The 12,700-nt window shown below is 47.3% G+C and overlaps 1 protein-coding gene across 4 annotated transcripts in view; it reads right to left on the reverse strand.

Moving 5' to 3' along the window:
• Positions 1-972: 972 nt before the first annotated feature.
• RCAN1 (regulator of calcineurin 1) overlaps positions 973-12,700 on the reverse strand; it is a 108,501-nt gene continuing 96,773 nt past the window's right edge. For 2 of the 4 annotated variants that reach the window (XM_081572971.1, XM_081572976.1), the window contains 3 exons: positions 8,771-8,944; positions 6,172-6,331; positions 973-2,758 (listed from right to left, as the gene is read on the reverse strand). In XM_081572971.1, the coding sequence (XP_081429097.1) occupies positions 2,586-2,758; positions 6,172-6,331; positions 8,771-8,944 (507 nt within the window). In that variant the 3' untranslated portion in view covers positions 973-2,585. Of the gene's footprint in view, positions 2,759-6,171; positions 6,332-8,766; positions 8,945-12,149; positions 12,313-12,700 lie in introns of those variants that run through there. The other 2 variants (XM_081572974.1, XM_081572972.1) reach the window with 2 other exon arrangements.

The raw sequence follows: 12,700 nt of genomic DNA on the forward strand, positions 1-12,700 counted from the left end.
TGAGTTAGAAACGCTGCAAATTCCACATGACCAGAGCAGGAAAGTCAATCGGGAAGTACAACTTTGAGCAGGGGGTACAGCAATCACTGGGCTCTCGGTTGCTGTGTAGAATGGTATCTAATCTCTAATCAGAGTCTTTAAACAGAGACAGGGACTGTAGGCACCTCATCTCAATCACTTGCAAATAATCTTGTCTTTCACAAGCATAGTCATGATTAAAATGACCTTTCACGAACAGTGGGGAGGGAGTGCTGAAGAAAATGAGGTATGTGAGAATAAAATTCATCTACCTGATTGCCATGTAATGTTTGGTGAGTCACGAGAGTGAGAATTTCAGATGTGAATTAAAGATTGCCAAAAGCGGTGGCATATTTGAAATTCCCTGTGCCCTACTTTAGAATCAGAAGACAGGAGAACTGGGAAAGAAAAAAAAAATGTATTTCTTATTGTATTCTAACTGCTCAAATCATTTTAATGTAAATTATTTATGTAGTTTCCATCTGAATTGTTGACCTTTAGATGAACTTTACTTGATAGGCACTTGGAGCAAATATTCCACAGGATTCTTTAAATGCTATAAAATAGGACATACATACCCCAGCTGCCAATTCAACTTTGGTCATAACATGGCCATAGAGTGTATTTGATCCTTTGCAACATTTGAGAAGATCTATTTAGCTAGTGATGAGGTCTGTACAATTTCACGTAAAATTAAAGCTCTCCAAAGACGCAAATCTCCTCTGGGCACTAAATCTCACAATATTCTGGAAATGACAAATCCTAAAAAGCTTGCTGACTGCAAATCAATGTTTTTAGCCCGAGTATTAATAGCTGCATGAAATGTTATACTTCTCTCATCACGGCAAGGAACTGGGAGTTTTCAAACCCAGACTGAAAAGAAGTGCATCCTTCTGAGACTGCAGAAGTCAAAGGGCTCACAGGCTGACCCTTAGAAATAAAACAACGGAAAGCTTTTCCATAAAGAGCATATTGCGTCAATTTATTATAGAATGCAGTTAAAAAAAATATCTCGAGGTTAGCCTCTCCAGTTGAAAAGCACTGAACTAAGAACACTTGAACTGCTATACAAGCATCTCTTGCTCATCTGTCCCCCACGCCCCACCAGGTCCTGTAAACAGGGTTTGGAGACCATTCAGTCAGTTTCTTGATAGGAACAGCCAAACGCCCTTGCTTCTTAAAGAAAGTCCTCTTCCCCGTTTCCAAAGCATGCACTGTTACTTGGCGTTAGGTATTTCAAAAGGACAAACATTGTTACAGTATCGTAAGGCCAAAAGAGAATACCTATTGATCAGACATACACAGGACAGCTAGAAAAAAAATTACAAATGTTAACCTAGAGTGACAATTCCACCAGGAATTAATGGGAAAGGCACTGCACCCTTCTTATATCCACTATCCACTTCACGTGCTTTGAATTCAAGTCCCATCAAACATCTGAAAGGCGTTTTCTACAACATACAATTCACAGGGAGGTTACCACATCTGACACTAGTCTTTCAGGGCCATATATGTCTCACCCAAGTGCACAATGGGTGTGAATACATACTATCGGCTTTATTTACAAGTTTATCTTGATGTTTCAGTGGGGGCAAAAAAATTAATGATCTCAACTGACTATTCCCCCCAAAAAGGGTTTTGGCTATGATTCATGTTATATAAACCACCGTGTCAAAGAAAGAAATGAAACCCACGTATTGTCTGATCTAAAACATCTAAACTAAAATTTCTCACCCACTAGAAGTTGGCAGTGAAAGTGCTATTTGCTGAATTTTATAAGCGAAACACTACACAGGAATTTCAGATTGACTTCTTTTGCAAAAGCACAAGTTGTAGGTTGCATCGGACAGGATGTGGAATGGTGTGTGTATTCCGTGTAGAGAATCCCCTCCACCCCGCCGTGGGTTCCGTTGCAAAGACAGTCATGAATCTGGAAAGGTGACAGACTTTGCAGATGCCTTCCTATCTCCCCAAAAGATGTAAAACAGCAATGGCGCAACTCTATATACGAATGAAGGTTAGTTCTGAGAAATCAGTAATATACATGCACAAACATCAGAACATGAAGGGGGAAAATGAAACGCTACAATTTCCACGTTGCACTGTCGCTTTCACAACCTTTCTGCACCAGACGCCTTGTGGCTTCGCGTGGTGCCTTTTCCCACCAGGAGAGAGAGAGAGTCTACCTCGTAGACTGATTAGACACAAAGACTCTCCCCGGGGGCCCGCAGATCAATCTGCCCCTGGCCAAGACAGAACCTACCAGAAGAGAACAAGTACAAAAACACTATTGTTATTGGTTTTCTCGAGATGCTCCCAGATGTCCTTATGCGATCACCCCAAACTCAGTGATTGGCTCGGGGCATGGCCAAGAGCCACGAACACTGACTGAGGCGCAGCGCTGGAACCAGGGGACGAAGCCTCGATTCTCTTCTGAGCAACGTGAACTGGAATTTCCGCCACAGCGGTCACGGCTGCCGCCTCCAAAGCTGTGACTGGCCGCTTCCACAGTAAAAGATGCCTTCTCGCGAGCATGGGTCGGAGCACGTCTTCGTCTGGGCGCTGGTTCAGCTTAAGTGGATGGGCGTGTACTCCGGCCTCCTGGTCTGGATAATTTTGGGCTTGGGTCTCTTCATCCTTTCCATCTCATCTTCCTCCTCGTTCTCCTGATCGCTCTCACAGACGTGGACCACCACGCTGGGGGTGGTGTCGGTGGCTGCATGCAGTTCATACTTTTCCCCTGGGGAAAGAAAATAATCACAGGGTAACTCAGGCAAAGGAGGTGAGGGCCAAAAAAAGCAACAGCAAAGGGATGTGCAGGCAGGGGTCAGCTCGGCCGAGCTTCTGTGGGCATCCGCTGGGGACCGAAGGACACAGCTATACACGATCTGGATTGGTGTTTCTTTGGTGGCTCCTTGGCTCAGATGGTAAAGCGTCTGCCTGCGATGTGGGAGACCTGGGTTCGATCCCTGTGTCAGGAAGATCTCCTGGAGAAGGAAATGGCAACCCACTCCAGTACTCTTGCCTGGAAAATTCCATGGACAGAGGAGCCTGGTAGGCTACAGTCCATGGGGTCGCAAAGAGTCGGATACGACTGAGCAACTTCACTTTCACTTTCTTTATATATCTCGACACTGCAAATGACTCTGTTTTCAATCAAACAGTCTGAGTCCAGGCATATGAAAGGTATGGAAAGAATGTATATTTAATTACTCTTTGCATGTATGGGCTTCCCTGGTGGCTCAGAGGGTTAAGAATCCCCCTGCAGTGCTGGAAACCCGGGTTTGATCCCTGGGTGGGGAAGATCCTCTAGAGAAGGGAATGGCAACCCACTCCAGTATTCTTGTCTGGAGAATTCCATGGATAGAGGAGCCTGGCAGGCTACAGTCCATGGGAGTTGCAAAGAGTCGGACACAACTGAGCAACTAACCTGTTTACTTTTTTTAGCATGTACACCAGGCTCTCTGAACTACCCAGGGGACTTCCCTGGTGTGGTGAAAGCGGCACCCTTTCAGGAAAAGATGTTGTATGAATAAAGGCGTTAGGTAAGGCCCTCTTGGGCAGCTCTCCCCACCCACAAGGCTCCCACTGAAGCTCACAGCCCAGGTTAGAGACGGGAAGCATGGGGAAGCCTCTTCGCCCAAAAGACACAGATGTGCATTTTGAACCAGGTGCTCCAAAAGCATTTTTGACCACAGCATCCTTTTTCACAAAATTATCAACCCCCTCAAACCAGGAGTGTCCTACTGTTGTACGGCAGCCTGAAATTTATCAGGCTCAGTCAAGGGGCTGGAGAAGGCAATGGCACCCCACTCCAGTACTCTTGCCTGGAAAATCCCATGGACGGAGAAGCCTGGTAGGCTGCAGTCCATGGGGTCGCTAAGGGTCGGACACGACTGAGCGACTTCACTTTCACTTTTCACTTTCATGCATTGGAGAAGGAAATGGCAACCTACACCAGTATTCTTGCCTGGAGAATCCCAGGGACGGGGGAGCCTGGTGGGCTGCCGTCTATGGGGTCGCAAAGAGTCAGACACGACTGAAGCGACTTAGCAGCAGCAGTCAAGGGCTTTTGCTCATTAAAAAAAGTGTTGCCTCTTCTCAAGCCCACGCATGAGACTGGAATGTTATTGTAACTGCCTCTAAAAGGGCCTCCTTTGTGGCTCAGCTGGTAAAGGATTCGCCTGCAATGCTGGAGTCCTGGGTTCAATCCCTGGGTCGGGAAGATCCCCTGGAGAAGGGCATGGCAACCCACTCCAGTATTCTGGCCTGGAGAATTCCATGGACGGTATTGTATTAGTCCATGGGGTCGCAAACAGTCAGACACAACTGAGCGACTTTCACTTCAATGAATGGGCGAGGGCTTCCCAGATGGCCCAGTGGTAAAGAATCTGCCTGCCAATGCAAAAGACGTAAGAGACACGGCTTCAATCCCTGGGTCGGGAAGATCCCCTGGAGGAGGAAATGGTAACCCGCTCCAGTATTGTTGCCCGGAGAATCCCATGGACAGAGGAGTGTGGTCCATGGGGTTGCAAAGAGTTGGACGTGACTGAGTGACTGAGTACCGTTAATGAGCTTCAGTATTCTCAAGGGGCATAAAGTTAAGGTAGAGGGTCAGATATATCACTTAAAATGTTGGTCACGATCCTCTTTACAAATCTTTATCTCCTGCCAAGGAGACATAATCCAGAAAGCAAGGGGACGGGATCACATTTGCAAAATCTTTGCAATCTTGTTGGCTGAAAAGCACAGCTGAAATATGAATTACTATTCAAGCTCATTGTTGGGTAAACTGAAAGCAAACTGATGTCTATTCTCTAAAAGGGCTTCTCAAACAAGATGTCTGTGAAAAAAACGGTAGGTTCTAGAGTGTAAAGAATGCTCATTAACAGCACTTCCTGCCCCTGGAACAGTTTGACTCCTTTCTCTAGGTGGACATCTTCCTTTTCCCTTCTCTAACATTCCAGAAGTTTCCAACCCTGGGCTCTGCTAATGCTCCTTAGCCTGGAGCTGCTCAGAGGAACACTGGCACTTCCAACCTGACCTTCATGCCACAGTGAGCAGCAGGTAATGTGATCTTTTTTCTACCATAGAGGGAATTTTCTGTCTGAGAGGTGTTAACAGCAATGTCACCTTTTTCATATGAAACTGCTGATGGTCCAAGAAAACAAAACCCGCCACTCAAAGGAACATAAATCAGATTATCGGTCAAGGAGAAAGCTGATGGCCTCGGTGTTTATTGCATTTGCCCCATGGATAGGGCAGAAGCGGGACTCAAACCTGGTCACCCCAAGACCCCTGCCTGCACCTTCCAGCTCACCCAAACCCTATCGATAGGATGGGAATCACCAACATTTTACTGCTTCCAGAAAACAGGTACTGAGCACTGCCAATGAGCCAGGCATTGTATGAAGTGCTTTTTACACGATGATCTTGTATATAGCTTACAAGTCTACCGGGGAATACCCATTTTCCGGATGAGAAGCCTGAGGCCAGAGTACCTTTCTTCCCAAATGCTCACAGCTCTGTCCCTTCAGAGGCACAGAGCCTCTTCCTTCCCTGGCAAGCTCAGTGGGTGAGCACCCCTACCTGTGGGCCTGTGTGTCTGGGGCTCCTTCTCCTCTTGTGATCTATGGGTCTCTGACTCCTCACACTTTCAAAAGGGCAGGTGAGGACTAGGTCGATGGACAAAATTCCCTTGACTAAAAATGAAACTTAACGGAAGTGGGGAAAGGCCCATTTTCCCCTTTCCAAAGTCCAACAGCTCATATCCGCTTGGAGCGACAGGATCTGCGAGGGGGGTCTTGGGTCCCCATCCCCCCACCATGGGCTGTGGTCAGTGGGTGAGGGGAGGGAGTCACGTGATGCGATTCGAGAGATCACAGTGATGGGTCCCCAGGGCCAGCTTGACCCCCTTCCTAAAGGGGGAGGCCAGAGGCAGCCGGGCATGCACTCTCCCCGACTATGGGTGACCCCGATGCAGAAGCAGAAAGCAAAACAGAGACAATTCACAGCACGCGCCGGACAGACGCGCCGGTATCCATCCGGTGATGCGGTGAGAGGGGTGCTCTGATGGACAACCTGGGCACAACCTCTCCAAGTGTCCTCACCCCTCACCCCCACCCCCCGTCCTTACCCGAGGGCACGGCTTACCTGGCCCCAGCTTTGAGATAGCGTATAAAAGGTCATAATTTATGACGGGAGTAGCGTCTTCCACTTGTTTCCAGCCGACCGGCGGCGAGGCGGGAGGAGAGATGAGGAACTGTTTGTCTGGATTCGGAGGGGCCAGGTGCGAACTGCCTATGTGTAAAGTCTGGAGGAGAGAGGGAGGAGGAGATGTTTCTCGAACGGGGAAGGACTGCAGCAGCCGGAGGGCGCCTCACGACCGTCTGAGGACGACAGGGGTGAGGGACGCAACCTCGTCCACAGGCTCAGCCCGGGATGAATCGCCATACGGTTCACAAGCGGCGGGGAGACGGAACTTGGTTCACCCTGCAAACGTGATTAGAGCGCCCTCCCGAGGTGGGGACTCGTAGGCACCGTGGACCACGAGAAAGGATGCTTGACCTAGACTCATTGGAAAAGACCCGTGATGCTGGGAAAGATTGAAGGGGAGCGGGGCGGGGGCAGGAGAAGGGGACCACAGAGGATGAGATGGTTGGATGGCATCACTGACTCAATAGACATGAGTCTGAGCAAGCTCTGGGAGTTGGTGATGGACAGGGAAGCCTGGCGTGCTGCAGCCCATGAGGTTGCAAAGAGTCAGACACACGACTGAGCGACTGAACTGAATTGAGACTGATAGAAAATATACAGAAGTAATTTTAGTACAGATGGGGGGGGGAAGCGCTGTGGCTGAGGTTAGAAGGGATCTCAGAACCAGCTTCCTGCAGCTCCTCGTGTTACCGAGGCATTACAACATATCACGGACGCTCCAAAGGCTAAGCGACACCTCCAGGACCGACATCAGTTTTCAGCGGCACAAAGCAGGGATGGGGACCCAGGACTCCTGCTCGCCATGCTCACAGGCTTCCCACCCGCTTTGGGGCTCTGAATCAGATGCCAAAAGGGAGGAAGGAAAAAATAAATGCACCTTTTAGGATGTGTGCATGCGTGCTAAGTCGCTTCAGTCGTGTCCGACTCTTTGCAACCCCATGGACGGTAGCCCACTCGGCTCCTCTGTCCTTGGGATTTCCCAGGCAAGAATACTGGAATGGGTTGCCATTTCCTCCTCCTGGGGAATCTTTCTGACCCAGGGATCAAATCATATCTCTTCTGTCTCCTGCATTGGCAGGCAGGTTCTTTACCACTAGCACCACCTGGGAAGCCAGCTTCTAGGATACATATTCAAAAATAATAATAATAATGATAAGGGACAATAACCAAGATCGTGGTTCTGGGGGCTTAGAAATTATGCCAGTGCATGGAGGGCTGTTCGGAGTCATCTTACATTCAAATCTGACCAGTTTGGATTTTCTTTGTTCTTTAGTATCCTGCCCCTCCTCCACCCCCCGCCTAAAAATTTCACAATGAACATGTCTTTAATAAACCAGAAAACGTCGTGGGAGGGTCTAAGCAATCACTTATACGGAACTGCACCAAACGCAGAAGGGCATTTGTTCCCAAGGATCCAAGGTCTAAGGCTTGGATCCACCAGGGGGCAGGGCATCCGGCTCCAATTACCCAGAGCAGGGCCGGCAAGTTCGCCTTCCCCGCAGAGTCCAGAAGCCCCTCTACAGGGTCTGCCCTGAGACTGGGGTGGGGGACTCAAGGCCCCCGTGGGGGTCTCTTTCACCAGGGAGCAGGAGCTGAAGGGCTCTTGCCCTCTTGCCAAGCTGTTAAGACTTCTATAGCATCATCAAGTGGAAATTTATGAGCTGCCTGGAAGGTGGGTGGTCTACCATCAAGGGGGGGAGGGGGCAGGAAGGGGGTGATGGGCAGGAGGAAAAGCAAACCTACCCCACAGCCCCCCACCCCACCTGGGAGTGCCCTGGTGCCCGGACCCCCGCCTACCGGAAGGATTTCTTCCCAGAAGGATTTCTTACCATTTTGCTACCTGCCTGATGAATCCATTTTTCCTCCCGCTTTCAGACCAGACCTGGCAGCCCGCATGTTGATGTGCAGGGCGGTTTTGCAGATACGGGCTCTCCAGAAGTGAGTGGGCTACTGAGCCCCGCCCAGAACATGCATAGAGCCAGAGCCACTCTGGTCTGGGGTTCTAGCAAAGCCATGCCCACCACCCTGTGGTCCTCCACCTTCCAGAGTCAGGAAAAAGACTCTTTTTCCCATCATCACTCAACTCAAGAAGGTCATCTCAGGTCAAGGATCAACTACACCCTGCTATCTTCTTAAAATAGGGGACATAAGGCACATAATACATTTCTAGTATGAATTTTGCCCCTCTGAAGATGATTTCTTGGAGTTTTCAATCAACATATAGGTAACGGGTGTCTAGGAACTTCCCTGGTGGCTCAGTGGTAAAGAATCCACCTGCGATGCAGGAGACCCAAGTCTGATCCCTGGGTTGGGAAGATCCCCTGGAAAAAGAAATGGCAACCCACTCCAGTATTCTTGCTTGGGAATCCCATGGACAGAGGAGCCTGGAGGGCTACAGTCCATGGGGTCACAAAGGAGTCGGACACAACTTAGCGACAACAACAACTTGGTTGGTAACAACAACAATGGATATATAAGCTGTTTTAAGGGTGAGAGGGAGAATGGGGAAGCGTGGGTGTCAGTGAAATCCACTCACCTGAGCAAAATATAATTTCATTTCCTTTCCAAGAAATTCAGTCTTATGTAGCTGGAGTCTGGCATCTGCTGCAGATAAGGGGTTGCTGAAGTTTATTCTGACCCGTTTGAAGCTTTTAAAATACTGAAAGGTGATATCTTTGTCATATGTCCTAAAGAGGGATTCAAATTTGGCCTGAAAAATAAAAAAATGAAAGGAATTGGAATTTACCTGCATATGACCTTTGACTGGATGGCTTCATTACAATTCTTATGGAGAAACTGAATCATTCCTTGTTTCAAGAACTTCCAACTTCAGATCCTATTGTTCCATGATCCTCCCCAAACCAGCGAAGGTCAGTCCCACCACTCTGCTTAGAACAATGCCCTATCCATCAAATATTACTTAGGGCTTTCAAGCACTGGAGGTAGTTTGGAAAAAAAAAATTTTTTTTTTATTGAATTGGGAAACAAGAAAGTTAATTTAAAAAGGCTTGCATTTCTCATTTTTTTTAATGCCCTATAGGTGGTAAAGGTACATTTTCCCTATGCTTATTTGCCTTTTTTCTGTTTGTTTTTGTTTAATCAGAGGATAATTACTTAACAATATGCGATGGTTTATGCCGTACATCAACATGAATCGGCCATAGGCATACATATGTTCCTTCCTTCTTGAAGCCCCTCCCACCTTCCTCCCCATCCCACCCCTCTAGGTTGTCACAGAGCACTGAGTGTGGGTTCCCTGTGTCTTACATCACACTCCCACTGGGGATCTATTCTACATATGGTAATGTATATGTTTCAGTGCTGTTCCCTCAAATCATCACATCCTCTTCTTCCCCCACTGCGTCCACAAGTCTGTTCTTTATGTCTGTGTCTCCTTTGCTGCCCTGTAAATCAGATCGTTAGCACTATTTTTCTAGATTTCATACATATGCATTAATATATGATATTTGTCCTTCTCTTTCTGACTTACTTCACTCTGTATAAAAAGGCCTTGCATTTCTTAATGTAAAGGAAGCAGTTTAAAAACAAAAAATTCCCAGTAGTATTTTCCCATTCAGTCTGTCACTTTTTAACTCTCTAAAATAGTACTGGTTTTGAAAAATGAACGTACTGTCAATGAACCCGTTTCTACACACTGGCTTTAATACAGGTACGCATTTAGCTCTAGTGTTTAAGAACTAGTGAACACTGTGAAACTGCATGAGATCTTAGAACTGAAATGCCTGAGTTCAATGATTAAAAGCCTAGATTCAGGAAAGTGTTTCATCAGCTCCTGGGAAAAGTTCTGCAGAAGCACACCCCCCCCCCCACTGGGTTGGGTCCTGAGTGGGGGTGTCCTTTTGGGGAACTGGGAGACCACTGCCATCTTTTCCAACCAGAGGGGAAGGTGTTGATGGACAGTCTTGAAACTTGTAGGAAGATTGTGCAGGGGCTGTCAGTCACTGGATTTCTGAATCTTTTTTGCAGACTAAACTCTGGCGATGGTGAGAGGCTGATGCAGGTGGCTGAGAGCCGGGCTGGGGCAGGTACCTCTACCCAGGTGACTTGCAAGACAAAGAGGCCTAGAAGGACCCTGTAAATCTATAGAGAGCGTGCTGTTTCTGCAAAGGGGAGGCAGGATTCCAGCAGAAGAAGAGAACGTCCCTGAGACTTTTTGGTGCTAGAAAGTGGGGGAAGGGATGGGCCTCTGGATGGATGGGTGGTTGGTCAGCTTCTGCTCCACTGGGCAGGGCTCCACGGGGCAGGGATGTGAGCAGGGCCTGCCTTCCCTCCTGGCTGGTGTCTCCACCAGGTGACTGGGAAGAGCTCACAGTTTCTCTCTTCCAGTTCCCTGGCTTTTCTGTGAGGTGTCGCAGAGAAACGGAGGGAGAGCGAATGCGCAGCAGATGGTCAAGCTTCGAGTTCATCTGGCCGCACGTGACTCGGTTGGTCTCTGCTCCTCCGCGGAGCACGGGCGAGTCGGGGGTGTGAGGGTGTCTGTGCGGATTTGGAATTTCACACGACTTCATCCGTAGGCACTGTGACCAACTGTTTCGAGTTATGATTCATAATTTAAGAGAGATGACTTTGATGGATATTTTTAGACAAGTCAGGGCTTAGGACCATAGCGCAAGAGAACCCACACTACCTTGTTAATTTTGTATTGCTCTTGTACCGTTCTTTTATAAAATAATCGTATTTGTTATTAGTTGTTGGGTGGCATCTCTACGGAACTGAGTAAACAGTGATTTTACTCACATAAGGCTAACATTAAATACATAGACTTTGTAGTACGTTTACACATAGATTGGGCTTCCCAGGTACCGCTAGTGATCAAGAACCCACCTGCCAATGCAGGAGACTTAAGAGACGTGGGTTCGATCCCTGGGTCGGGAAGTTCCCCTGGAGGAGGGCATGGCAACCCACTCCAGTATTGTCGCCTGGAGAATCCCATGGACAGAGGAGCCTGGCAGGCTACATACAGTCCATAGGGTCGCAAAGAGTTGGACGAGACTGAAGCGACTTAACAAGCACGCACGCACACATAGAACATGCTCTAATATCTAGTTAAAAAACTACGAGTCTGGCTTGTAAGCAGACTACAGAATTAGGGAGCTAAATTTGATTTTTTTAAAAAAAGAAACTTTCCCAAGTCTCACTATGGCTTTAGGTATAAGGATATAACATGATCACTGCCCCCTAAAGAGAACACACAGAAATCATTCATACACAGTCTTGTTATACAGATCAGTTAGATAGCTTCATAGCTACTGATGGAAATCTTGGCATTTTAATCAAATGAAGAAGTAAAGCATAGTAGTTAAAATCACTAGTTATATTAATAAGTTATATTAATAACCATTGATGAGAGCTGCTCTCCAGGAGGTAGGATATTTAACTTATCTATTTATTATTTGCTATGGGTGCATTTTCTCCACCTGGAAAAACCTAGAAAGTTGAAGACAGGCGCTTATAATTACTGCAAACATTCAAATGTCTCTACAATAGTGATTTCCTAAGATAAAAGCAAAGTATCCTGAACTCGAGATGTCAAAGTGAAACATTCTGTGCACTGTCAGAAAAGTCCTCCCTCCAAAAGTTTACTTACAATCTACACAGAATGAAAAAAGAAAAAACCAAACACCATGCTGAACCCTGCCTTACTAATTAATTGGCCAAGGGACACAGACATATTTAAATATTAAGCTTTAAAAAATTCCTTCAGAGCTAATTCCTCAGGCAACACCTTTTGATTCTGAACGCTCAAAGCATTCTGGATGCATTTCAAAACCCCCCCAAACCCACAAAGAGAACCACACATCCCCACCAACTGTCTCAGCTAATAATACCAATTAACATCACGCTTTGAAAACTCTCACACACACAAAAAAATCACATTATATCAGAAGCCTTACCCTGGTTTCACTTTCGCTGAAGATCTCACTGTTTGCCACACAGGCAATCAGGGAGCTAAAACTGTAGTTAAAATTTCTAAAGTGCATCTTGCTTTCTTACAGTGAGAGCTACAGCGACTCCTGCGGTCAAGCCCCAAGTGGAGTTCTTTTACCAGAAGCTGTTAGGTTCTTTCTCGAGCTGGCGCTTATAAAGCATCGAGGTGCGGCTCCCCGCCCCCGGGGAAAAAAAAAAAGCACCGCTTCCAGGGCATCCTGTTTGGACACCAAATTCCTGAGTCAAGCCCTACTTGACTTGCAGGCGGACAGGGACAGAATGTAAGTTTCTACTGGAAAGAGGTGACGTCAACACCTTAGTCATTTTCCCTATGCTAATTAACTTCGCTTGGGGAGGATGGAAAAAACGGCCGAGGTTTGCTTTGCAGCTGTTTTATCTCTCCCTCTTGCAGCATAGTTTCCACTGGTAGTAATTCCATTCAGCCACTCAGTCACCAGGCTCCTCTGCTGAATGGGACGACCCTTCTTAGGATGGAAAATGTTACAGACAGAAGGAG

Source organism: Giraffa tippelskirchi, chromosome 2, assembly GCF_054371585.1.
Source record: "Giraffa tippelskirchi isolate mGirTip1 chromosome 2, T2T-mGirTip1v1.2.pri, whole genome shotgun sequence".
Lineage (NCBI taxonomy): Eukaryota > Metazoa > Chordata > Mammalia > Artiodactyla > Giraffidae > Giraffa > Giraffa tippelskirchi.